Genomic DNA, 25,237 nt, shown 5'->3' on the forward strand with positions numbered 1-25,237 from the left:
TCTACAGAAGTAAACATGCAAAACAAGAAACAACTCTATTCTTTACTCAATCCGCCAAAATCACCTTGTATACTGCTTCTGTAACAACTTCGCAATCGTCTGCAACTGGATATTACTCGTCCCCTCATAAATCGCACCAATCTTACTATCGCGGAACATCTTCTCGCTGATTCCCTCACGGACGAAGCCCATACCGCCCATCCACTCAACTGCTGAGCCGGCGACGCGCCCTGCAACCTGTGAAGCGTAGAGCTTAGCCATGGCTGCGTCCTGGACGAAGTCCTGTCCGGCTTCCTTCTTGCGTGCAGCGTTGAAGACCAGGGCGCGGGCTGCGGCGATCTCGGTGTAGGCTTGCGCAATTTGGTGCTGCATGCCTTGGAATTCACCGATTAGTTGGCCGAATTGGCGGCGGTCGTTCCAGACGTATCTTTATGGTACATTAGTATTGGCTCTCTAATAAATATTGAGAATAAACTGGGTAACTTACTTAGCCGCTTCTTCCCATGCACCCAGAGCAAGACCGGTCATTTGGGCGGCAATACCGATACGGCCCTCGTTGAGAAGGCCAATGGCGTACTTGTAGCCCTGACCCTCCTCGCCAAGGAGGTTGCTCTTGGGAATCACAACGTCGTCGAAGTTGAGCACGCAGGTGCTGCTCGCCTTGATACCGAGCTTCTTCTCCTTCTTCGCAATGGAGAATCCTGGCGTATCCTTCTCCACAATGAAGGCAGTGATACCCTTGTACCCCTTGCTGGGATCAAGATTGGCAAAGACAATGAAGACGCCCGCCTCCATAGAGTTGGTAATCCACATCTTGGAGCCATTGATCTTGTACCCATCCGCCGTCTTCTCGGCCTTCGTCTGGAGAGCAAAAGCATCTGATCCGGAAACAGGCTCAGACAAACAGAATGAGCCGACTGTGCCGGTGGCCAGCTTAGGCAGCCACGTCTTCTGAACCTGCGCATCGCCGTACTTGAGGAAAGCGGTGTTGACAAGGGTGTTGTGGACGTCAACCAAGACACTAACGCTAGGATCGATACGGGCCAACTCCTCGATGGCCACAATCGCAGCCGTGAAGTTCATCCCGGCACCGCCGTACTCCTCTGGAATTTCAATGCCCATGATACCCTGCTCAAAAAGCTGTTCTACCAGTGCTGCGTCCATAGTCTCTGCTTCGTCCATCTCTCGAACTTTCGGCCCGATTTGTTCCTGAGCAAATTTCGATACGGTTTCGGCCATGAGCGATTCGGTCTCGGAGAAGTGTGAGATTGGTGTTGGGGTCAGGCCGGTTATGTCGGCTTCCCGCTGTCGGCATGTGGTAGAGAAGGCATGGGTGCTGTCGGAGAAACATGTTAGCTATCAGATATTCCATGAACTAGCAAAGCTTTGGCTCGAATGACAGATACTACCCCTGATTCCGAAGTCCCATCAGCGAAGGGAAAAGCATACCTTTGAGGTAGGCGACAGCTTAAAGGCCGAGCTGCGACTGGGCGGAGAGCAGGTACGGTGCGGGACAGTGGCCGCAACGCACGTGTGATAGACGCCATCGACATGGGGATATAGAGCTCTAGTAGATGAAGTTGGCGGATCGAATGCTTAACGGCACGGAAGAGGAGGATGGCAGGGAGAGAAGGAGGGGTGAGCCCAAAGAATGGGGGAGAGGATCCGGGGTAGAGGAAGCAATCACGAGGGAGTTGATCAGCCTCGGTTAAAGTCGGCTCTCCCAATTGAGGATCTGGTCTTGGCACTCACCCCCGAGGCTTACGTGCAGCTCTTACAATAATAGTTCGCGTCCCATGGCAATGCTATAATTTGGTGTAATATGTCCAATATTCGGTTCTCCAGACCATGAAATTGCTGTATCCAAAGTTCGGCTTCATATGTGAACCACTTTTTCGGGGTCGAATCCCTTCGCTTGAGCAAAGTAATAACCCCTCTGGTTCGCCATCACTCTTTTCCCCGTTCTTTGTTCCGTATAATCGCAGTTGTAATGTGTATGTCCAAACGACCATAGTCTTACTTGCGGCTTCTGCCAGCAAGGCTCCTGAGACAGATCTGTCGAAAACGCTGAGGATATGGGGCTGTTGATATGGGCAGGGTCAGAAGCCTCAAGGTCGACTGTGGGGGAATGGTGGGTGAAAATGATGATCTTTTGGTGAGGCTTCGAGGTGACTATCTGCGACACTTGCTCGTTGAGCCAATTGAGATCCGCTTCATGGGCTTTGCAGTGAGCTTCCACTGTCCAGTCACTGATGTAGTAGAAGTCGTTCACGCGATAGCTGACCATCTCGCTCTGAGCCGCGGGTACCCTAGAGTACAGCGTACATCCAAGCACCGTCACGTCTTCAAAGATATCATATCGCGTCTGGTCAAGGAAGACGAACTTCCCCAGTCCTGGCTCCTGCTCTCGGCGCCGGTCGATGTCGTCTTGGAACTTCTTCACCCGGTCCCTCACAAACGACCAATTGGAGTCGTATGGCTCATGGTTCCCCAGTAAGAAGAAAACCAGCTCAAAGGTTTGGAGTTGCACCTCCAGAAAGGCGAACAGTTTGTCGTCTTTGACCGTCCCGATATCGCCGAGCAATGCGAGATAGGGAGCCTTGCGAGGAATGTGGAACAGGTCGTACGCGCGGGGATTCTCCAGGTGGAGGTCTGACACAACCTGTAGAGCTGCCATTGTCATTGGCCCTGGGTCGTTGAACCCTGGTCGAAAAGTGGAAGCTTTAGCTGACCTTATCACATTAGGCGCTTTAGCTAGAGGCCGATCAATATCTGTAGCCGCCGTTCGTGCCCCAGGTCTATTTTCGGCGCAGGACAAAGCAGACGGTTGGTTCTCGGCGTCCCCTAGTCTCCAGCACAAGATTCCAAGGGAACAGACATTGTTTCCAACTTGTTCCAGCTGTTTCGTTTGCTGGGCGGTCACGCATGACGCTCATGTTGCTATTCTTGCTGAATTCCAGCCACTCAGGAGACATGTGGCGGTGCGATCTGGAGGGATACTGTGGCGCAGACGTGGGATGGAGCGCTTATTCATCAGGCCGATAACCAGTCGCAAGCGCCCCTCCTCAACATCCAAGAAACCCAAGAGAGATGCCTGCAGTATATTAATCTTTTCTCCCGTTGCTTTCTTTTTCCTTGTGACACCCTCTCTTGCAGCTCTATTTCTTGTTTCTTTTAATACTTAGGGGTACCGCTGCTCAAGTCTGTGACTTAACTCTACTTCTCAGTTCACTCTCCGCGGCGCATTACATCATACAACCCAAAGTATCCCTCAAGTCGTTCGAGGAACTCAGAACTTCGCCCTCAATCCTTCAGGATCGCCTGACGATTTCAGCATACGAGATCATGGCCTCTACTTCCAACGATCCTAGACTTCTTTACAGTATCAACAATGTTAACGCTTTCCACGTACAGGACGGGGAAGAGTCCAGCCTCACCCCGTCCGGCCCTCAAATGCTCTCCCTCCTAATGGTCCCAACGACCACCTCTGTCTCTCAGAATCAGAATGTCCCGTTGTCGCCTCCCCAGGAAGCTGCGTCTGAAGAGGACTTCTACCTCCATCTCCATCTCCCTCCCGAGCTGGATCTGGCGCTTCCCGCTACCACTCAGATCTACCACCAACCCCCAAGCAGTTACTTGATACCTCGTTGGGACCTAGGACCAGATTCTGGTGCGTTCATTCGTATCCAGTTCCCTGGCATCGGAACAGGTCCCAACAAGGTGTTGCAGGAGGACATTGATACCTTTGAGACCATTCTTGCTCAGTGCACGGCTTTCCATGAGCGTGCGCAGGTCTCCAAGGATCATGCCGCCTACAACCCTGCCAACTTCGCTCCTGGTGAGGCTTATGTGTCGACGCCAGACGCTTCTGGACCTCAGAGCAAGACAGATCCACATGGGCGCATCGTCCTCATTGATGAGGAAAATGGCAGTGTGGTCGGTGAAATGGAAGGGTATGATGTTGTTGAGGGACCAGACGTCAAGCCCGGCTCGAAGAGTAGGTCAACCCTTTTGGTCATGAAACTCACGTATACTAATAGGACTTCAATTTAGGACCTGTCCAGATTCAACTCCCCAACGAGGGCGAGGGCAATGCTGTCAGCGTTAGCAACGTCTCCGAAGAATACCTTTCGACCGCACGACACCCCGCATACAAAGATTCGTCGCTCGTTCAATCATCCGCTACAGCTTCTCGTCTGATTGTTACTGGCTCCACGTACCTTGCCAACGTCATGACCAGCGGTGCAGAGGCTTTCACCAGAAAGGTCAAGGCGAACCCGAAACCCGCAACCTTCTCGGACACCACTCATACACGCATTCGAAAGATCGGAACATTCTCCAGCGGTGCGGCCGAAGTCTCATCCAAAACAGTTGGGCAGGTCAGCAGGTATGCCCAGAACCTCGGAGCGTCCTTAGCCGGTCGTAAGGAAAAGCCGAACACCAGGAGTGGCAACTCGAAGATCCCCGCTCATGGAAAGCCGGGAGTCTTAAACAAGTCTATGATTGCGTTTTCCACATTGGCGGATGGCATTGAGCAAGGTGCCAGGAATGTACTAGTATCTGGTTCATCGGCCGCGTCCACAATGATTGGCCACCGCTATGGAGCGGAGGCCGGGACGGTTGCCTCCAACGTGACAGGCGGCATCAAGAATGTGGGGTTAGTCTATATTGACGCCTCTGGTGTGAGTCGCAAGGCGGTTATCAAATCGGTTGCGAAGGGTATGGTTGTTGGTCGCATGAAGGATGGACAGCAAGTTATTGTTGGCGCAGGTGATGGTGGCCAAGTATCTACTCCCGCCGGAGGTCGCAGCCCGGCAAGAGGCCCATCTCCCAGTCCGACGCCGCCTCCCGCTTACGGAGCTCCCGGCACCTTCTCGGTTGGTGGGGCTAGTATGTCGGGCGGCAAGCGCTGAACTTGGGCTTGTCCACGATGATTCCTGCTTGATTTCTTTTTGTGACGGGATGAACGGCTCATGAATATTTGATGACGGATTTAATGTTGACGAGTTACGGCTGGCTGTCTTGTCTTGATATTTGGTTGTCCTTTGATGATTTTGTGCGTTGAGGATCTCAGTTTAACATACACGGGACGATTCTAGATCTTGTCTCCTATGCAGGACTTGGAAGATCAACGATTTTGTACTGGCATACCTATATGTATATAGTGTTACAAGTTACAATTAGAGAAGCAATTCATTCAGGTTTTCGATATCTTGCGACGAGTCAGGTAGATAGTATGCTGCAAGGTTTACTGTAGGTTGTGGAGTGGGCTTATATAGTCTGAGCTAAGGTCGCTATATATGATATATATATTGATTGCGGCTCCTAGCATATCTATGCGAGTATAATTGATCCCTGCTTTCCAATTGAGATGCCACAAGCTAGAGAGAACCAGAGGGACGCGAACGATAAGATAACCGGACGACAACTACTGAAGAAGGGATGGTGAAGGCGCTCAAGCCCAGCGCCTACAGCGACTACAGCTATGTATAGCTCGGCTAGGGAATCTGGGGAGGCCCGAGAGCTTGCAAGGTTCAACCACGGGACGGGTGAGCTCCGCTGACGTCGAGGAAGCTCTACGGAGTTATCAGGAGAGCATCGGATGACCATAACTAATGGACACAAACTCGACAAGCAAACTCGAGCTGCAAAGTATAAAAATCCTGTACAGTACACATCTGTGTTGTCCATGTTGACCGCCAGTCTGCGCAGAGTGTTTTGGCAGCAAGAGGTAAGATGACGATCGGCTGCGCCCGCGGCTCTAGCGACTTTCCAGCGCGGATGAAACAGTGGTTCTGCGCCCCTGATGATTTGGCTGGTTTCGTTCTAAATCGCTGTCCCATAATTGTATGGGTATTATCCAGTTTATCCATAATTATTCCATGATTCATTCGCCGAGCCCGCCGCTATTATTATCTGCCTCAATTCACCTGTTCAAGGCCAACCACCGAGATAAAATAGCCTTATCCTGGGATACTGACTCGATAATGGCATTATTCTAACCAGTCGTATTCTTGCGACGGTCGGAATTGTTGTTGTTGTTGTTATTATTATTTGGCAGAACTCCTGTGCGTCGTTGGGGTTTCAAGTCATGCGTGTAATAAGTGCTCCTACTACTCATGCACCTCGACCTCGACCACGAATCACCACCAGCGTGCTAGCACGGAGGACAGCTTCAGATTAGACTATGCCAATGTATAATTGACAGTGCCAAAATCCAAAACGAGAGCAATTGAGCTCGACATTAGTAGTGGCATCATGGGATTGTAGAGCGGACTCGATTGTTGCCCGCCACTGCAACCCAACCTCAGTACCTAGTAGCAGTAAAGCGAACTGCTGCTCCATCCTCCATCCTCCTCTCCTTCTCTCTTCCTTCTTCCTCCCACCCCCTCCCGCCTCCCCTTCCTTTCTTCCCTTCGTCGTTTTCTTTCTTCTTCCCTTTCTTCTCCTCCCTTGGGCCCTTTCTACCCTCCTCCCTGGGGCTCTCGTTGCCGCGCGCTCTGCTTTCCCTCGCGCCGTCTCCGTTTACCCCCTGTCCGCTCTCTGGGCCAACTGCAAAGAGTCGACCTCTTACAACGCCCTGTTGCCGCTGCGTCGCTCCTCAAATTCTTCCTATCGGCCGATCATGCTCGCTTCGTTCTAGAACACGCTCTGCCCTTTCAATTCGTCCACCAGCCGTGTTGAGTTGCGATAACTCACAGACTCACCGTTTGGCTTGTGCTGGTCGCGTCTCCCGAGGCTCCTCTTCCCGCCCGCGTTTGCTCATTCTCGTCCGGCCTCACCAGCGCATTCTCAACGAGCTAGCCCGATACTTTTGGAGAGACCTGGAGTTCAGCAGGCATTTCTGCAGTGCAGATCCACAATCATATCAGAGAAACCATTCAAAAAAAATAACATCAACCTCCTTCCTTTGTCACGAAGCTTCCCCCCAATCGCTGTTTTTATTTTTGAGCTTGTTGTTATTTCTTGTCTGACCTGGTGTCCTCGATATACCAACGACAATCACAACTTCTGTGACAAGTGGTTCTCGTTCTTGGCTTTTCGTTGTCAGTTCGAGCCCAGCCCCTTATCAGTGACAGCTTAGCTGGAGACCGATCGTCATTCAGCTGCACCGATCGAATTGATTAGCTGCTGAAAGTTTCATCGCTTGTCGCTGACCACACGAAATCGAAGGGAGAGAAGAAATTGGAATACACGAAAAGAAGATAAAGGAACGCACTCAACCAGGAAGGGTGAATTGCGTGCTGGGTTTTCTATACCCGATTGCGCCTGTACGTGTCTGAAGAGGCTGCTTTGGACCGAATCGCAGCAAGTGGTCAAGCGGCCTAGAATCGTAGGTATGTGACAGGCGACCATACAAACGCCTGTTCCCGAACATACCTCCAATCTTTCGTCTCCCTTCCTATTCCGTTTGAGACTAGTGGCATCTGTATCTTTTCTTATCATTGCCGATAGCGCGGGGATTTACTACTCCACAAGAATGTGTTAAGGAATGTTGAGCTAACTCAATTATGGACAGCATTTACCGATTGTGGCCCTGACAGCTCCGGCTATGAGCGATTCCATACCGCAGGCTCTGCCACGCACCCATGCCTCTCCAGCTATGACATCAGCGGGCCTTTCGTCCAGTAGTCGATCTCCCGTTTATCAAGACCTCCTCGGAGGGCCACCGATTCCGCCGCCGAGAACCTCGTCCAATCAAAGAAGCCATCGCGGCGGTTCAAACACAACGTCTACCGGATCATCTGGAGAGAGGGGAGGGTCGCGTCACAGGAGTAAGGGCGAACGCCGGGAGAAGAAGAGCGACGAATCTCGTTCTCGCCGCCAGGCGACGCAATCAAGCGATCCGTCAAGAGGGTCAAGCGTTTGCAACGAAGGCTCCGTTCAACCAGAGGACCTTATGGAAACAATACCGAGTCAGGGCACGTTGGTTAAAGAGTCAAGCACCGTTATTAATCAGGTTCTAGTGAGTGATCCCGCGGTCGATATCGAACGAGAACAAGCCCGACAGGCAACGGCACCGATCCAATCGAACGAAAACGCCTCAACGTCAGGGCTGGGCGTGATGGGTGAAGAAACCATGGAGGGAGGCCGAGGCGCAATGCCAAGCCGACAAGAGTTCCCCGAACATACCATAAAGCGCAAAGAAACGACGTTTGGCCAGTATATTCTCGGGCAGACCGTTGGAGAGGGTGAATTCGGAAAGGTCAAACTTGGCTGGAAACGAGATGGCTCCATTGAGGTCGCCATCAAGCTCATTCGTCGCGAATCCCTCGGAACGAACCCGACGCGGCTACCCAAAATCTACCGTGAGATCTCAATTCTGCGGGACCTTTCCCATCCCAACATCGTGCGTCTTCATGAGATGGTGGAAACCGATCGCCACATTGGAATTATCATGGAGTATGCATCCGGAGGAGAGCTTTTCGACCACATCCTGAGAAACAAGTACTTGAAAGATAACTCGGCTAGACGACTATTTGCGCAACTTGTGTCCGGTGTCGGCTACCTCCACAAGAAGGGTATTGTTCACCGTGATCTGAAGTTGGAGAACCTTCTCCTCGACAGAAACCGCAACATCATCATTACGGATTTCGGCTTTGCAAACACCTTTGACCCTACGGACCAACTCAGCGACGAGATTGAGTACAACCTCACCAACAAGGAGTTTGTGAAGAGAATGCGCCTAGACAAAACGAACGCCAAGGGCCTGCGCCGAGGTGATTTGATGCAGACGAGTTGTGGTAGCCCGTGTTACGCTGCCCCAGAGCTTGTGGTGAGCGATTCGCTTTACACCGGACGAAGGGTGGATGTGTGGAGTTGCGGTGTTATTCTTTATGCTATGCTGGCAGGATACCTTCCGTTCGATGACGACCCAGCAAACCCCGATGGTGACAATATTAACCTACTGTACAAATACATCGTCACGACTCCGCTCACGTTCCCTGAGTACGTTACTCCGCACGCGCGTGACCTGCTAAGACGCATTTTGGTCCCGGACCCCCGAAAACGAGCAGACCTGTTTGAAGTTGCCCGGCACAGCTGGCTCAGCGAGTACGCCGACATTGTCTCGCACATCACAAGCAGCACAACCAAGGTGACTGACATTGCATCCACCACGGTTACTCGCGGTATGTATCTGCACCAAAGTAAATCTTCACGTACACCCACTGACTTAGCTTGCACAGAACAACCCAGGGAAGGGCCAGCACTTGCGCGCAGTGCCTCTGTCAGGGAACCTCCGAAAACGCACCACGGCCCCAGCCCATCGGTTGGAGGCCTGGTACATCACCCTGGAGACATCTCACAGGATCAGAGTGACAGATCCAGAACTCCTCGAGATACCAAGCGCCGCACAGTGCAAGTCGAATACGTTGCACCCCAGTCACAGACGTCAAGAGGCGAGTCTTCCTCTAGCGCAACTGTTCAGAATGCGTCTCCTACGGAAGCTTTGCCGACGAGGACGAAGCCCTCGACTCAGGAGTATCCCACGCAGCACGAACAAGCAGCCCCGTCTTCCTCTGCTCAAGCTCCATTTCCACTCTCACAATTGCCTCGTTCAACCTCCGACACCGCAGCCCTCACAGGGACAGCTCCGCCGCACACGGCAACGCAGGCCACGCGACCAACAACGGGTGCCTCAATGGCTTCGTTCAATACGGGCCGTCTGCCATCTCGTGGTTCTTATGGCCAACCAGTGGCACCTACGGTAGCAGCGACCAATGCCCAAGGCCGACTCGCGCAACCGAAGAGCAAGCAATATGTCATTTCTGCGCCGATTCCGCAAGATGGCAGCCAGCCTGCAGGTGTTGATCGTCCAGCCGCACAGGAACTTCCCTCTAAGTTCAACACGACCCCTCGGCAAGAGCCCCCGAAAGGCCACAAGAGATCAAACACAGTCTCCAGTATTGGCGAGAAGCTGTTCGGAAGGTCTGGTTCTATATTTGGTGGCCGTGGTTCTCAAGCAGCTGCACCAAGACAGAAGTCTGGCAAGCGTTACCCTCCTACAAGCATGAGGGAACCGTATGGTGGTGACGACACAAGGGCGTCGATGGATTCGCGTCGCTCCGCTACCTATGGCTACGGCCGGAAGACAGATGAAGCGAGCACCCAGAGCAAGCCACGCCGTTTCTCTTTACTTCCCACTTCATTCTCGCTGAAGGGAATCTCCTCGAGCAGGTCACAGACCCCTGACGAAGAATCACAACCAGACCGTTTCTTGGACAACCGTACCGGCCAGAACCCAACAACGGAGGGTACAAGGACTCGTTTCCGCGCCACAAGCTATGGAGCTCATGATGCCATGACCGGAGGAGCTACCGATGGCCCGTCCGATGACGTTATCGTTCACGACGAACCAGTAAACTACCAAGCTCGCATCGATCAGCAGTTCGCCGCCCTACACAACAATGACAGTGAGACTTACCAGCAGGCTCCGTTTGGCGCAGCTTCAGCGGAGCAGGTTCACTCGAATGACAATGAACAATACTACCGGAACCACTACCCCAATCATTCGACACCTAATTACTACGATGAATACAATGGTATACAAGACAACAGATCCCGAGTGTCAATGCGATCATCGAATCGCCCTGGTGTACTACAAAAGAGTCATCGGAAATTTGCAGATGCGTACGAATATGAATCGCACCATTCCGGTAGCTCTGGCGCAGCGCGGAAAGTAATGGACTTCTTCCGTCGGCGCGCCAAGTCCAGAGCCGGAGACGAACGCTAGAATGGCCGACTACTCCGTTTCCCGTTTCGTCATATATTTCTTCTCTTCTAATTATTCCGTCTGCTTAGACTGGGTTCAACCTTCTAGTCGTGGCATGTGGCCAACGTGAGAAGACCCAAGCGACCAATCATCAATGGTCTTGATTTGCCGCAACCAAAGATACAAGAATGCTGCAAAGACGCCGTCGCCTATAGTGAACATCCCAATTTCGAGCGAAGCCCAATCCATTGAAGCTTAGCTTGATTGGTTGGGAAAAAAAAGAAAGGCGGCCAGGCTCTATCTGCCTAGGAATTCAGCATCTGAAAGAGCAGAGAGGTTATTTGGATACCCCGTGATACCCGCGCAACTTTCGTCCTGTTATTGTTGCAAGTACTGCTATGCCACCGGTTTGTCTTCTGTTGATACCAGCAGCCCTTTTTTTTTCTTCTTCTTGCATGCATATTCACATCTAGCATGTTTGCGTTCTATGTTCTGAATAAACCGTTTTTCTTTTTGTCTCTTTTTCATTACCTTTACTTTTATTTTAGTTGCTTTATTTCCTTTGTCAAACCCTCTGATTCGCTTATCTCCAATTTCCATCCAATTTCCAAGTTCCGATTTCTACATCTTTTCTTCTATTCCTGTCCCTATAATCCACCCTGCCCGATTGTAAATTGACCCCCGCCTACCCGTCTGCCTACCTATCTTTCAGTGTTTGCTTCCATTATTGGTTGACATTGACTATTACTTCCTTGCTCCTTTTGTATCAAGGCGAGATATCCCCTACCTAGTACTTGCTTCAGACGTGGCGCGGCAACCTCCCCCATCCCATCTTCAGCTTCAACTTCTTGCCTCAAGTCTTGAGGCTTATTTAGGGTAATAAATTATTGACCGTTATCACATCCTTATTTCCTTACTTCCGACTTGCTCTTGCTCGGGTTGGTTAGGTTACTTAGTTTTATCACTTTATTTAGGCCGATTAAATAATGCTAACAATTAGCGAGATATACAATCTATAACCTCAATTCAACCCCACCCCTCCTATAGTACCTAGACCAAGTTAAATTAGTATATGTAGACTATCGACAACTAACCCCTGCTCCTGGTCTCTGCTCTAATTCAATCCCTGACGCAAAGCCGACCTACTTAGATTACCTCTTAGTTTCTAGATCACCGTTGCGCACGGGTTATTTCCGCTGCGCCTAATGTAGCGGAGATAGCGTCCGATCATCTACAAGGGAGTCAGGTATTCATTGCTAACCTACTTGGGTAAATGAAGCTAAAGCTGTGACCGGCTCGTTCACCAAGCGGAGGAGAACCCGTTCTTGTTCTTGCCCTAGCAGTGTCAAGTGTCAACCCACCTCAGCTCCGTCGCGCCTTCCCTGGATGTGATGAAGGGTGGGAACAGGCGAGGAAGGTGCGACGGACGGTAATTACTAATTGTGCCTTCTATTCTGGGATACGATATAGTAGGTAGCTTTCACGAGGGAGATGTGATGGCGTGGGCGTTAAGCGCCGTCTACTCGTAGTCGTACCTGCCTTACTGCATTCAGTCTAGAACGGTGGGAGCTCATTGGCTATAATGTTGCGGCTCTGGGAGTGTGATGAAGTCAGACTTAGAGGTCGTCACGCTTGACTAAGTCTATGTTCATTCACATAGAGAAGTATTGAGTCCTTTGCTAAGTAACGATATGTATATGTTGGTATCTTGAGTCTAAATAACTAAATAAGAAACGTATAGAAGCTTGGAAAAACAAGTTCCTCTTCAAATATGCGCCGCACCTGAGCGAGGATGAACCGCTCGACTTTGCCGACGTTCTTGAGAACTTGCTTTCCGTCTTCCTTACGGCCGATTTCACTTTCGACGCGGACCTCTTGGAGGAGGCCTAGACCCTTGTTGGGGTTGCTGTTGCCACTACTAACGGTGGTGCCAGATGGACCGGTGCTAGAATCCTGCTGATGAGGATCAGAATCGGAGCCGACTAGTGCTTCAGCATCTTCGGGTGATAGGAAGCAGAAGTGGATGCGTTTGCGGATATGAGCTATGACTGCGACGCCGTCGAAAGTCATCCCCGTGACGTTTAATTTTAGAGGTAGACCCACAAAGCTAGGCATAGGGTAGTCGAGCAGGATTTCTGCTGTTAGGGAGAGACGGATGTCGCCGGCGTATTTGGAGTGGCAGAGAATCTGGTAATCTTCTGGTCGGCGTTCGCGCATACGCGGTGGGGGCTCAAAGGGTGGATTCGCTGAGACGGAGCTTGGATCTTCGTTTAGACATTGCGTCAGCTCATCTGCATGGGAGGAGGTATCGCCGCTGTTGCGATTCGAGCCGGAGGGGTGTGTGCTTGCTGTGGAGGGGCGGGACGTGGGGTTGCTCGAGTCGATGTCACCGTCTGCGCGGTGGAGCGGGGACGGTCGATTTCCGTTCCTGTTTCCTTCGGTCCAGTTGTTGCTAAAAGGTGAGCCCCCTGCGACGGCGGCGAGGGGTGTTTGGGTGCCTGATAGGCCTCCGAGAGACATCAAGTGGTAGCCTAAGGTTGAGGTGCCGCCTGGTATACCTGGGGTGCCGACGCGGGGTAGGAACTGTGGGTTCAGGTGGTCCCCTAGAGATATCGGCGAGCGTAGCGGGGAGGAGGCATGGTAACGATGGTCCGAATCGAAGGGATCTCGAAGTGGATGTTGTCCAGTTCCGTGTATGTCATCGCGATAGGTTTCATCGGACTGTGTTCTGTCCCAAGGGTTGTCTCGGGCAGGCTGTTGCAGGTCTTCCGAAATCTCGGACGTAGAGCCGTCCTCATCTTCCTCGTAAAAATCGGCAAATGGTTCGCAAAAGTCTTTAATCTCTAGCTCAGGGGCAACGGACCCGAAGTCGAAAGAGTGGACCTGAACGGAGCGGATGAAGCGTGGAAGGGGCACCTGCTGGAATTTGTCATGGATGAAAGAGCGAATGCGCTCGGCCAGAGCCTCGCCGTCCGGACCAGAGGTGGCAGTCCCCCAATTGACTTCGATGGACATCACATGTGCGAGGAGGGAAGGTAGGCTGTGGAGGGGTGAATTGCAGCTGGAGGAGGAAGTCGCAAGTCCGATCTGGAGGATCTATTACCGGCAGCTCACGTGACAGAGCAATGACCACACCGCGATCTGATCAAGTGCGCAGCGACAGCCTCAACTTCCCCAACGTGCATCGTCATCGTCCACCACAACAACAACCGCTACCGGGTTCAATCTCTCTCAAATCCGTCTCTGAGGGCAAACCAGGTCTCGTGACTGCCTGCCCTTTTTCTGTGCAGCTCATTGTGCAGCCTGCTGTCTAGGAACCGGTTTTCACACCGCTTTAGGTTTACTACCGACCCGGCGACCCAGCACTCTGGCTCAGGTCACTTTCGCTGCCTCGTTTCCTCCCGCTCCCTTTTATTAAGCAGCGCGCTCTCATACGGAATCTGGCCGGCGCCCCCCAAGCCGATTGCTACCACAATTGACTTGCCCCCGAGTGGCTTTACACCCGTGGAAAATCTCCTGGGGTTGGCTGCCATGAGAATTATGCTGTGCAACCATGGTTCTAGCCACAAGATATCCGCTGCCTTTGTGGCCCTAAGATCGACCCAACACTTGTGCTTCGGAATCCACAGCCGTAATTGGGCATTCATCATCGTCTCTTGCACTGGAAAAGGATGAACGGGTGGATATTGGCCCGCCTTCCACGTCTATCTGTTATTAGCTTCAATTCCCCTTGGTCCCGGCTTATATTTCATCTGACTGGCTCTCCATCACAGTCTTGCTGTATTGCCGCCTACCTATCTGTGGAGCAGAGGCGCACCGGAACCTCCGCATCACTTTTCTTTCAAGCCTAAAGACTGTGATAAACATCTTGGCGTCAAGAGCGCGGCGCCACAGACCGCGAGGTTTTCTTTCATGACGCTGGTAACTCGGCCTTTGCTAACCCACAATATTATCGATGACTCGCTAGCTTTGTCCCTGCGGCACTGACACCGAACATCACCCGGAGAAGACCCAGCGAATGGACCTCTTGTCTCACAGGATGCAGACTGCATCCTTAAAAGAGAAGAGGAGCAATAATAAATTGTCTTTTCCATTCAGCAACTGTCCCCGAGGGGAGATGAATGCCCTTTCTATGCGCCCACCCGCTTTCGCAACTACTGTAGCCTTTCTTCCCCTCCTTCTGCCGAGTTCCGCGCCTCTGTTGGCTCCAGGACCTCCTCTCGATCGCCACCGGATAACCCAATGCATCTCTCCCGATCCCCTCTCTCATTTGACAGTCCGCATCAGATGACGAGACTCGTCTGCGGTGCTAATGCAGCTTCGATGTTAGGTACCTTGCCCATGCTACCTAACCACAGAAGAGGAAGGGAAAAATCAGATAATAAGATTTTTCCCACTTTGCTATTCGCACCTCTCGGCCCACGCCAACACCAAGCACCACTTGGAGGGCATGCGAACGCTCAGAAATCACACACATTTGGCGGAAAGTGAGGCGGTTGGAGAGTTTGGAGAAGAGTAGTCTATGTACCTACTCCTCCTCTTCCTACTTCTAGTCTTTGGCGTATTGTCCGCGTGTTCATCTGCTGCCTTGAAAAAGCATCCCTTCATCGGTTCGGCCGTTTAGCACAAGTTCATTGACGGATAGCTTCGTGAAGGATGAAACAAGGCGCAGGGAACACCCTTGAAGGGTCGAGACTATACACTAGTCTACTAGACCACCGCCCATACTATACAAGCAGGTATTGCAATCCTCCGTGATGAAATTGGCGAGGAGCTTTCGCCAAAGGTGTGTCTGCAGGTGTGTCCTCACACGCAAATCGCAACCTGCAAGATGCAAGTTCCGGCCGTACTCGGTCCTGGGCGTTGGCCTCGCGTTGGCTTTGCATTGCATTGAATTGCCGTGACTGGCACGTTCTGCTAGACTAGAAGAATCCAGCAGGAACAGCCTTTTCGTCGGGGCACTCGGGGAGTGTAGTTTGTCTTGTTCCTCTCGCTCCTTCCCTTATCCTGATTCCTGATCAATTCCTGAAGCTTACCACAGATCGGGATTGAGTAATAGTTTGGTAAATTGTTGCTTGCCCTGTCGATTTGCATTTCGCAGGGACTAGAGAGGCCTTCTTTTCCCCCACCCCTGAAGTTGAAGTCGAATGACGAGTAGACGAGTACTCGGGTTCTCGCTTAATGGGCTGGTGAAAAGATAGGTAGATTAGTGATTGACGTTCGGCTACGTAGACTACGTATGTCTACGTCAACAGTACACCATACACTAGGGAGATAACTTGTACTGTATGGCAGTGCAGATCAGCAATGAAGCAATGAAGCAAAAAAATCAATTTGGCAACTAGGTACAGAAAAGCAGAGGGTGTAGTAATATTCACAAAGGCAAATGACAGTATTAACAGTAAACAAAACAGTGGCATAGCAGTAGCAGTAGCAGTGGCGTGTTGAAAGAGTACAGAGTACATCGAAGAAAACACAGTGTACACTAGTTGATGCTGCAAGCTTGGAGCTGGGCAAGTTCAGTTGGCCACCTGGGGAATTGTGAAATCCAACAACACAAAAAAAAGACGAAGGAAAAGGACGAACAACGCGAGATAACAAAAGAATGTGCATATAACTGGTCCCCTGCCAATTCCACTTCCACTTCCACTCAATCAGAAATCAGAGTTTCCCAGAACGAAACGCCCATCCATCCATGAATGAAGCGGTCAAAACCGAATCCGAGCAGCGAGCGAACGAACGAGCGCACCCTCGGCAACGCCGATGTCCAACGAATCCCATGTCGTTCGGGAGTACAAAGAACGAGGACCTCTGGATAGAGGTAAGACAGTGATCGAGATTTTGAGGCAAATGAGGCGCTTTCTGCTTCGGAATGGTGTGATAGATGGATGCTTGTTGTTCTAGAGGCTGTATACCCTTGTTAGAATATAGTTTTTTTCACACTTGTTCTTTCTTTGTTCCTCGATTTTGGGACAGCGGGTTTCGGATCTTTGGGGCTGCGGCGCATTCGAGAATACTTGGATGGCCACTCATTGAATGATTTGACTCACTTTTGATTTCTCGTCACGACGGCTAGCCGCCGTGCTGGGGGCAGTTGTAGCCTTGTCGTAGGCGCACCTGGTTGCGCACTCCAGTACAGGTTGTGCCTCGTTTGGCGCAGTAGACAACATCCCCTTCAGGGTGGGTGCAGCCGCAGTCGTACTTGTAGAAGTATTGGGAGCACATGGTGGTGGTTTTCGCGGGTAGTTCGAGCGAAAGGTAGTAAGTAGTTGAAGTTGGCGGTGGTGTTTTTGCAGAAAGTAGACAGGAGCAACGATGAGTTGAACTGAGGATTGCTTCTTTGGAAAGCTGGTGAGTCGAGTTGTTGCTGATGTTCTCGAGAATTCGACGGGTGGTGAGGGTCTTAAATATTTCCCACGGCCGACTTGGTGCAATCCCAAGGCATAGAGCAAGTCTCGCTCGTTGACTGCGCCGCAACAACGCCGTCAATAGACACACCAGAACGAAGCAACAAGTGTGGGTATGGCTGCACCACAACGTGAGTCAGAAAGAGGAAATAAAAAATAAAATAATAATAATAAAAATCAATTGGGAAGAGCAGACAAGACGAGGAAGATTCAAGGTAACTTGTAAACTACTGATGCATGGTCTGCTTTCTTTTTGCCTATTTCCCCCTTAATCCCCAGGCACACCTCATTTTTTCTCTAATATATTCAGGGTGTTGTTGGTGATTCAAATTTCATCACACTTGAATGGGATCTCCTCGACGAATAATCCAAACCGCAAGTTGGATCTCCCAGGAGCTACTACACCGGGCTCCCCGACATCTAGAAGGATTGGCCGGCCGTGCGGATCATCAGTGCAGGTGAAGACCGCTTGAGGGTGCCTAAGAACGTAATTGTTGCCTTGTGAAGTAAATGGAAAGAACGGCACTGGCCTTGTCGCCTGCAGGATTGGTCCGGGTCCTTGCTCAGGAGCTTCATTAAATCCAGGCTGCATCACAAGAGGCTTGACATCATGTTGAAGACAATGTGTCTGCACGGGAGAACCAGTCACGTCTGCAGTTGGCTGAGGCAGAAGTCGAAAATTAAGAAAAAAGCCAACATCTCCCGCTGTCGAATCAGTTCGCGTATCGGACCAACAATCCTATCGTTCCTCGCGGTCATGCCGCAGTCCGGCTACTGCCCTAAATTGAGCATCTGACGAACATCACGCCTGCTCCAGGCCACAGACCAACCTTCTTATTGTGACCTACACCCGCCATGATGCCCTCGCCGTCATGAGAACTTGGCGTCCGGCAAGGGTGTGCTAAGGTGAGACGATGGAGTCAGTCCTCCTGATATGGTCATTTCGCAGCCTGGCACACCCTCCCCCAGGATCTCGGACCCCGTCGCTTCACATGAAGCGGCTCATTTCCAAATGCCATTTGACTCATGAGCCACCTGTGCCGGCCAGGGGTATGTACTACCGCAAATTCTTGACGTTGTTCGCGTTGCGTATCCACATCGAGAGCTACACACACGGCTTTCGGTACGACCGCTGGAGGACTGGCAGTGCCGGTTCCTGAAAGCAGCGCCGTGAAGCTAAGAAGACGCATCTGCAAGAATCACATTGTCATCACAACAGCTCAGAATTGACCGTGCCAACTGACCAATGTATCAAGCACTCAGTACTTGACGCAGTTGGTGATACCTGCAGCCTTCATGATCCCCACCTTTCTTCTTTCATTTCTTTTGCTGTGTTGTCTTCCTGTTGGAATTTCAAAACCTTCACCATAAAGGAAGGAGGTAAGACCCCCGAGCTATCTCGAAATGAGTAAAAGGAGAGCTGCGCAGTTCAGCGAAGATTCCGATTCGCAATACAACGCTAATTTGCAATGTTGGCACAGCGGACAGTCGCTAATCTAATGCATAGACACTGGGGCATTTCCGGCCTATGATTTTCTCCGGTTTCTTCACAGCCGCTGGGCCTGGGCGATGAAGGACGTTCCCAGGAGAAAGACGATCATTTGACTGAGTATACCGGGAATACCCTCCGGACATTTTCGATGCTCAGCCGCTGTGCGATCTATGGCTCTGCGTACGAGCATTGAGCCGCTGGGGATGCGCGCCGCCTACGAGTGGCCGACGCGATACGGCGCGGAGGGCTGAGGCGCTAACAGTGCGACAATGGACAGTGTGATCTCCGGCGGCACAGCAGCTCCGTAGCCGCCGTTGGAGTTAAGGCCGTGAGGAGGAGAGATCCATAGGCGGTCGTTGAATCTTCACGGATGCAGCCTGCAGTTGTCAAGAACGCCTTGCCAGGAACTGCCAGGAACTGTTTTGGGGCCGCAGGTGGTTCGGGGCACGTGACCTGGGGGTGAGCATGTTATGGAAGGAGCCTCTTGACCTTCTCTCTCTCTTTGACTCTCTTGACGCTCTGACTCACCTTGCACTGTTCTCTGTCGACGCTCAAGTCTCAAGAGAACAGAGTCTGACAGGACTGCCACGTCCTCAATGCAGGTCACCTTCAATCTCATTCTGGCCCCTGTTGGCATCCAGCAAAGGTAAAGGATGGTTTCAGATACCAGGCAACAATCCCTTTGATCTTTGCTTACCAACAGTGCTACTTACATAACCTACCGAAGCACGTCCAGTCAACCTACTAACCTAGCGCATTGCTCGCATGATCTCAGACGGCACTTAGCGGATGGCGACTATGCAAGATAGCCTGCGGCCAAGCGACCACCAAACAATAGATTCGGTCATGTGGCCTGGGTGGGATACAAAAGAATGCAGTCGAGAGTGTCCAGGGGTTACACCAAGCTCTATTCAGAGCGCAACGACCCCACACTCGCCCGCACAATCCAGATCAATAGTCAGGGCACGTTTCTTGGCTGCACTCCCTGGTTGCTGATCATCTGAGGCTGGGTTTCGGGAACGCTTCGGTCCAACCGCTTGAGATGGTGAGGCCACAAAAACGAGAAAGATAACTCGCCGGCGCCGAGACCCAATCGTGACACGGGGGGCAATACCAGGGCCTGTGGAAGCTGATAGCCTAAAACGCATCGAGACGAGTTACCACTCAGGTTTAGTGGGGTTATTCACTTTGCAGTGGAAAGCGGATCTTCGAAAGCCAAGCCCTGGGATTGGAACAGGGGCCTGCGGATAATGACGTTAGCAAGCCCTCTGGTTCCTAAGATTACCGGTCTAGGCATGTGAAATACGGAATACAGCGTGTTTGGCCATCGATCCACCCTTGGGCATGGGATAATCTGTCTGAATAATGCTTGACCGAGCGGGCAGTCGATTCCGTGCTTTCGATCGACAGCTTTCGGTGACCCCTCATGAACCAGATGGTCCTTGGCTGCTTCCCTCACATGTATAAAGAGGGCGACTCCGACCGACTCGATTCCTCTTCTTCATCAACACATTCCAAAGTCCAAAAAACTCGAAGAAAACATTCCTCTACCACTGCCTGAGCTATCTTTCCCAAAGTCCTCACTCTACATCAAAGATACCACCCGCCTTCTCTTCTACCGCGAACAACCGAACACCATGTATTCTTACACTCCCACCTCCAAGTTCCTTGTCCTGGCTCCCATCCAGTCCGCTCCTCTCTCTGTCGCCACTGAGCAGACCGAGATCGGCAACACTCAAGTCCGCGAGCGCTCTGACAGCAAGTCCTCCACCAGCAGCAGCAGCCAACTTGGCCGGGGCGTTGCTCGCCTCCCTGCCGGCTTCCTCTACCTGGGCCACGACCACCCCAGGAACGCCAGCCCAATTGTCTAAAGCGTTAGCTAGCGAGGTCCTCCACCAAGGAGTCTCGGTTCGCGCTGGACACGATATCGTCATCTCTGGGAAGTCTGGCGGAAATATTCTGATTCTCATGTCTTTGTTCCTTTTGCCCGTTGTTGCGCCGGTTATTTTCCCGCATACTGTTTTGCTATTGAACCTATGATACCACAACATCCTGTGCCCACCCGCCGGACGAAAGAGGGCCGCAGGAGAGGAAGCAAAGGGGGGTCGCTGGAGGATAGCTGCCAAGAGACAAGTTGATACTGCCAAGTCCTGTGCAATGGATGATCTGATAAATTGCAGCTTTTGTCCCACAGCCAAGCAATGATAGTCCTGAGTTTGCCCCCTGATAACCTATTCTTGTAGAACCCTACGTAAACAAAGTACTGGCGTACATTCTTACCGTCAAACACAATCTAGATCTGTTCACACCGTAACATGAGCACAGCTATACAAGGACACCATCCGGAGTCTAGATTCCGAACCACCAGGAATTAACCCGTACGACTACAATGCAATGCAATACAGAGCACACGCCCGCCCAACCTTCCCCGGAAGCCAGGGAGGAATGTGGCAAAAGAAAGAGGGGCATAGAATGAATGGATCTAGCTCTGGCTTCTGGATCACCTGAAGGATTCGTTCTATCTTAGGTTATCTTCCTGCAGCGAATTTAATCTGCGGCCGGGGCTGGCATTCACTTACCCAGAGCATACACCGACGGAACCCCCATACTAGGCTGTGCCGGCCAATGAGAGCGCGCGGAGAGCGCAAGTACGCGGACGACGTCAATGAAACCAGAAAAAGCAAAACAGACCGAGTGAGTTCGGGGTTAGCATTGTTGGTGAGATGAGTGCGAACGTGTCTTGTCCATTTCTTAGCGAGGTGATTAGGATGGATGGATGGATAGATTAGCTAGTTGGTTGGTCCTGTATAGTCGGTACATGGAGCCAACAGCCAACAGTTGGAGTCTAGACATCCAACAACGTACGACTACAACTCTTATCCGTACTCCCTGCTATCTGTGCTCGCTGCTCGGTGACCAAGCACCAAGAATTGCATTCCAAACCAGACCGGCGGATTGGTGTGACTGCAGCCGTCGGCGTCGCGGTCCAACGAGGCCGTCGTACGAGGGATCTTGGCTTGCTTATGGCGTTATACGGGGTCAAAGGATGCGTGTCCCGGCTGTACAACCTCTGGAAGTTTCCAGCCAGCCGGGGCCTAGAATGGTGACGGAACGATAGAAGGGGTAGGGTATGGGCGCATGTTCAGCAGATTGGATTGGAGGGGAGGAAGGAGGTGGGGTGGTGAGGTGAGACTGAGGCGAGGAGGTCATATGACCCATTGTTTCTTTTTTGCCGTTTACATATTTCTGTATAGTCAGGATAAGAGATCGCCACTTGGCTCGCTTGGCTGTGGCCCCGGGGTCCTCCTTACCTTACCTTACATACCTTATCTTACGCGACTCCTGGTTTGATTCGCAAGCTGTGCAGTGCAGCCTGTGATATGAGAGCAGTGTGGGTGAGATGTGGGCGGGATGTGGGCGACTCCTATCAGCCTTCCACGTCAGAGAGGTCATGAAGATCATGTTGGAAGCCAGATAAGATGAGACAATGTTGGTTCTCGGCTGTAGATCGTTGGTCTTGTAAGGCTTCAGGTAGGAGGGACTAAGCCTCCTTGATCTGCCTTGGCGCGTAGAGCTCGAGAGCTCACAAACTGTCAGAGTCGAGACGAGGAGTTAGGAAGACGGTCAGACCTCGGAGATTTCGGTTGATTTCAAAGACGCCTTCTTCTTCATCCGTGTCGTCCCCTCACGAGTCGATACCCGGATAATATGTCGCCATTAACCCCACTAATTGTCTCCGCACCGCCGCTGTGGTGGACTGAGCGACGATCCCCTCACCTCCGCATTTCCGCACCCCTCAAATTTCGTCCTCGATGCGAGCCCTCCTATTCTTTCCGGGTCAGCAGACGCCATATCCAGTAAACAGTCATGCTTCGATACCAACTCCGAGCATGAGGAGATGTTCCCGTCGCTATACCGAAAGCCCCGGTACATTCCCGTTCTTGTACCCTACCTTTACCGCGGGGAACAGTGCGCTATGGAAGCGCCCCGTGGGACAGCGCTTCCTAGTGCTAGTAATAGATGGTATCATTATCACGACCTGTCCGGGTCTTCTGTCAGTCTATACCATCGTCGATATCTTCAAGATGCTGATGCGATATCTCATTGCGAACCTCCGACCCTGTACAAGAATCCCGCCCGTAGTTACGGTATCATTTGGAGTCGTCCGCTCCGCTCCCGCGCGCTCCCACTCTTTCTCCCCTTCAGGCAGTCTGAAGGCAGCACAGCGAAAAAGACAATGTAGTCCGAAGCCAAGCAGATAGTGTGATGTTGGTGAGCTTGATATTGATAAGAAAGGCCCTTGTACTTGTTGAGAATGATGTCTTCTGGGTGGTGCTAAGAAATATATTCGTGAAAAGGCTGCCGCCGTGCCTTCTTTACACTGCCTGTATATAGATAGGGAAGGCGCGGGTTCCATCGCACCTTCCTCCAAAGCTTTGCAACAACCACATTATATGGAAGGCAGGCGCAACCCAGGTCTCATCTTACGGGAGGTCCATCGCTCCTTCCCTCCAACATGACTGGACCACCGCTCCTGCCGAAGGTTGCAAATCGACCCATGTAGAAGCCGAAGGCCGGCCAGATAACCTAGTACTAGAAGCGACAATGCCACGACCGAAAAGTCTCATTGTGTTATCCTCTAGATTAAATTATGAGTAGCAGGCAGAAACTTGAACCTGACACCAAGGCCAGCTTGGCTTAGGGCAAAATAAAAAGTACAGGGAAGGATGCAACCATGAATCCGGGCATTGAAACATGAGAAATGAACTGAGATCCTTTATTTGCTAGGTATCTGAGGCATCATCGCCTCACGTTGAGCTTCAGATTCTTTTCCAGGACTGAGAGATGAGAAGGGCTGGACTAAGAACCGTAGTTTAATGCGACTACTTTAGTGCATACTTATGCGCTTCTGTTGGGTTCTGAGGATCACCTGTTGGTACCTACGATTGACACCTACGAGTTCGCTCCCAATCTCTAATAATATTCACACCATTGGCTAGAGCGGGATGGGCTTGAACAGACGGTAATAATGGCAATGCATCTATTAGTAGCTATTTTCGAGGACAAACGATGAGCAGTAGATGAATGTTATTCGCGGAGCTCCAAATGCCTCTTTCAACACGATAATCAATGAGATGTGTATCCTATGTATGCACTCAAACCCCCTTATACTAAATGCAAACAGGCAATAAGCACAGTATTTTCCTTGAACCTGGCCGTATGGACTGTTAAGTCTTGCCAGTAATAGTATGATCGAAATAACCACGAAGGCTTGTATGCCTCCTGGCTAGATCAAAATGTCATTTCCTCTCAAACCAGATCGGTCTCTTGTGCCGCTATAGAAACAGCGAATGGCGGAAAACAAGTCAGAGTGAAGACGCTCCAGTTGTTGAGATCGGCTTGTCAGGAAGGATTTACATATCCTTCTTCTCGCCGGGGCCGTCGCTCTTGCTGCCGGCAACCTGGTCACCAAGGCTGTGGTACTCCCGCGTAAGACCCTCGCACTGCTTCTTCAGAGTCTCAATGTCACGCTCCTTGGCCTCGAGCTCCTTCTTTAGCTGGCCAATCTCGCCCATGTCGCCGGCCTGAGCAAGACGCGCAGAATCTTTGCCACCAGCCTGCTTGTTGCCTTCGAGGAGCTTGACGCGGTCTTCCAGGCGGAGGGTCTCGAGGATCATGGTGTAGGTGCGGTTCAGGATGAGGGACAGGAAGAGAGTGAACCCGCAAAGGTACATGTTGCGCTGGGAGTAGAACTTGCGGGCCTGGACTTCGGATCGGTCGGTACCGAGGGCAGCACCTCTGCTAACGTCTTAATTAGTGTATGCAGGAAACAGGCGGCTTGAGACATCAGTCTGTTGTATGAGTACGTACCCCACATTTCCACCCTCCTTGGAGAAGGCAGACACCTCCAGCTGCACCCGGTAGACGCGGTTAACGCTGTCAATGAACAAAATGAGGATGAAGATGAACGTAATCTACACCACGTCAGCTGTGCGGAATTGAGACGGTGCCAGGATTCCTACCCTCAATCCATATTGTAATTTCGCTATTATGGGGCTTTCGGAGATGAAGGCGAAAAGCTTGCGCCTGACGGTGAAGGGTAGAGGCACAATGAGGCCCATAAACACGCCCATCTCGAGGACGAGAAGGCAAAAGACCTGCAATCAAAGCATGTTAAACCCAACATTTCTGAAACCAACAGTCGCAACTCGTGCGGGATGCTCCAGGCTGCAGCATAACTCGACTTGCGTGCGAGAGAGGAAAAGGAGACTAATCCAACTAAAAGAACACTTACGAGGCTGTAATAAAGCGTCATCGTGCTCGAATTGTTGGTTTAGGAGATTGCAGAGCTTTGTTGTTGATTGGGAGCTTAGGCAGAACGGTGAGGGGTGTGCAGAAAGGTAATCAGAAGCTCAACGAGAATTGTTGAATTCAGGGGTTGACAATTTTTTGGAGTACAGAGAATGATGAGATTGATGTTTCACGAGGGAAGGCAGCGATATTTGAAGAGAGAAGTGGTGAGCTGGATGGGAGCGAGATGAGGTGGTCTTTTTCCAAGGCTGCTAGCGAGAAGACGTCATAAACACCGGAAGCTGATCTGTGATCACGTGGGCCCGATACTAA

The 25,237-nt window shown here is 51.5% G+C and overlaps 7 protein-coding genes across 7 annotated transcripts; 4 read left to right on the plus strand and 3 right to left on the minus strand.

Annotated features, from left to right (window-relative positions):
* Positions 1-60: 60 nt before the first annotated feature.
* Positions 61-2,677, minus strand: BDV14DRAFT_186781 (acyl-CoA dehydrogenase/oxidase; the record flags this gene model as incomplete). The annotated part of the gene is made up of 4 exons (XM_073770865.1): positions 61-427; positions 488-1,336; positions 1,450-1,565; positions 1,892-2,677. The coding sequence occupies 4 exons, from the start codon at positions 2,675-2,677 to the stop codon at positions 61-63; spliced, it is 2,118 nt and encodes a 705-aa protein (XP_073633414.1).
* A 393-nt stretch (positions 2,678-3,070) lies between these two features.
* BDV14DRAFT_163289 (senescence-associated domain-containing protein) lies at positions 3,071-5,202 on the plus strand. Its single transcript, XM_073767012.1, has 2 exons — positions 3,071-3,997; positions 4,054-5,202. The coding sequence occupies exons 1-2, from the start codon at positions 3,346-3,348 to the stop codon at positions 4,911-4,913; spliced, it is 1,512 nt and encodes a 503-aa protein (XP_073633415.1). The 5' UTR covers positions 3,071-3,345; the 3' UTR covers positions 4,914-5,202.
* Positions 5,203-6,949: 1,747 nt separating this feature from the next.
* BDV14DRAFT_208176 (putative serine/threonine protein kinase (Kin4)) lies at positions 6,950-10,735 on the plus strand (the record flags this gene model as incomplete). Its single annotated transcript, XM_073775336.1, has 1 exon — positions 6,950-10,735. The coding sequence occupies exon 1, from the start codon at positions 7,553-7,555 to the stop codon at positions 10,733-10,735; it is 3,183 nt and encodes a 1,060-aa protein (XP_073633416.1). The 5' UTR covers positions 6,950-7,552.
* Positions 10,736-12,388: 1,653 nt separating this feature from the next.
* On the minus strand, positions 12,389-13,865 carry mdm12 (ERMES complex subunit MDM12). The gene has a single exon (XM_073767013.1). It carries the CDS (start codon positions 13,727-13,729, stop codon positions 12,437-12,439), a length of 1,293 nt encoding a protein of 430 aa, XP_073633417.1. The 5' UTR covers positions 13,730-13,865; the 3' UTR covers positions 12,389-12,436.
* Positions 13,866-19,978: 6,113 nt separating this feature from the next.
* BDV14DRAFT_195144 (uncharacterized protein) lies at positions 19,979-20,484 on the plus strand (the record flags this gene model as incomplete). Its single annotated transcript, XM_073772106.1, has 2 exons — positions 19,979-20,029; positions 20,083-20,484. 2 exons carry the CDS (start codon positions 19,979-19,981, stop codon positions 20,482-20,484), a joined length of 453 nt encoding a protein of 150 aa, XP_073633418.1.
* Positions 20,485-21,902: 1,418 nt separating this feature from the next.
* BDV14DRAFT_163299 (uncharacterized protein) lies at positions 21,903-23,196 on the plus strand. The gene has a single exon (XM_073767014.1). The coding sequence runs from the start codon at positions 22,426-22,428 to the stop codon at positions 22,873-22,875; it is 450 nt and encodes a 149-aa protein (XP_073633419.1). The 5' UTR covers positions 21,903-22,425; the 3' UTR covers positions 22,876-23,196.
* A 428-nt stretch (positions 23,197-23,624) lies between these two features.
* BDV14DRAFT_163303 (putative BAP31 domain protein) lies at positions 23,625-25,167 on the minus strand. The gene is made up of 4 exons (XM_073767015.1): positions 24,909-25,167; positions 24,637-24,771; positions 24,485-24,588; positions 23,625-24,415 (listed from the first exon to the last, which is right to left on the minus strand). The coding sequence occupies exons 1-4, from the start codon at positions 24,927-24,929 to the stop codon at positions 24,028-24,030; spliced, it is 648 nt and encodes a 215-aa protein (XP_073633420.1). The 5' UTR covers positions 24,930-25,167; the 3' UTR covers positions 23,625-24,027.
* Positions 25,168-25,237: the final 70 nt, after the last annotated feature.

This window comes from Aspergillus stella-maris, assembly GCF_047715825.1.
Source record: "Aspergillus stella-maris strain CBS 113639 unplaced genomic scaffold BDV14scaffold_2, whole genome shotgun sequence".
NCBI classification, from domain to species: Eukaryota; Fungi; Ascomycota; class Eurotiomycetes; order Eurotiales; family Aspergillaceae; genus Aspergillus; species Aspergillus stella-maris.

Excerpts from the sequence above, each read along its gene's own strand:
- BDV14DRAFT_163289 (XM_073767012.1), top strand. The coding sequence starts at position 3,346 with ATGGCCTCTACTTCCAACGATCCTAGACTTCTTTACAGTATCAACAAT. Across the intron at positions 3,998-4,053 it reads CGTCAAGCCCGGCTCGAAGA|GACCTGTCCAGATTCAACTC; the intron begins GTAGGTCAACCC and ends ACTTCAATTTAG.
- mdm12 (XM_073767013.1), bottom strand. The coding sequence starts at position 13,729 with ATGTCCATCGAAGTCAATTGGGGGACTGCCACCTCTGGTCCGGACGGC.
- BDV14DRAFT_163299 (XM_073767014.1), top strand. The coding sequence starts at position 22,426 with ATGCGAGCCCTCCTATTCTTTCCGGGTCAGCAGACGCCATATCCAGTA.
- BDV14DRAFT_163303 (XM_073767015.1), bottom strand. The coding sequence starts at position 24,929 with ATGACGCTTTATTACAGCCTC. Across the intron at positions 24,589-24,636 it reads AATTACAATATGGATTGAGG|ATTACGTTCATCTTCATCCT; the intron begins GTAGGAATCCTG and ends GACGTGGTGTAG. Across the intron at positions 24,416-24,484 it reads AAGGAGGGTGGAAATGTGGG|CAGAGGTGCTGCCCTCGGTA; the intron begins GTACGTACTCAT and ends TTAAGACGTTAG.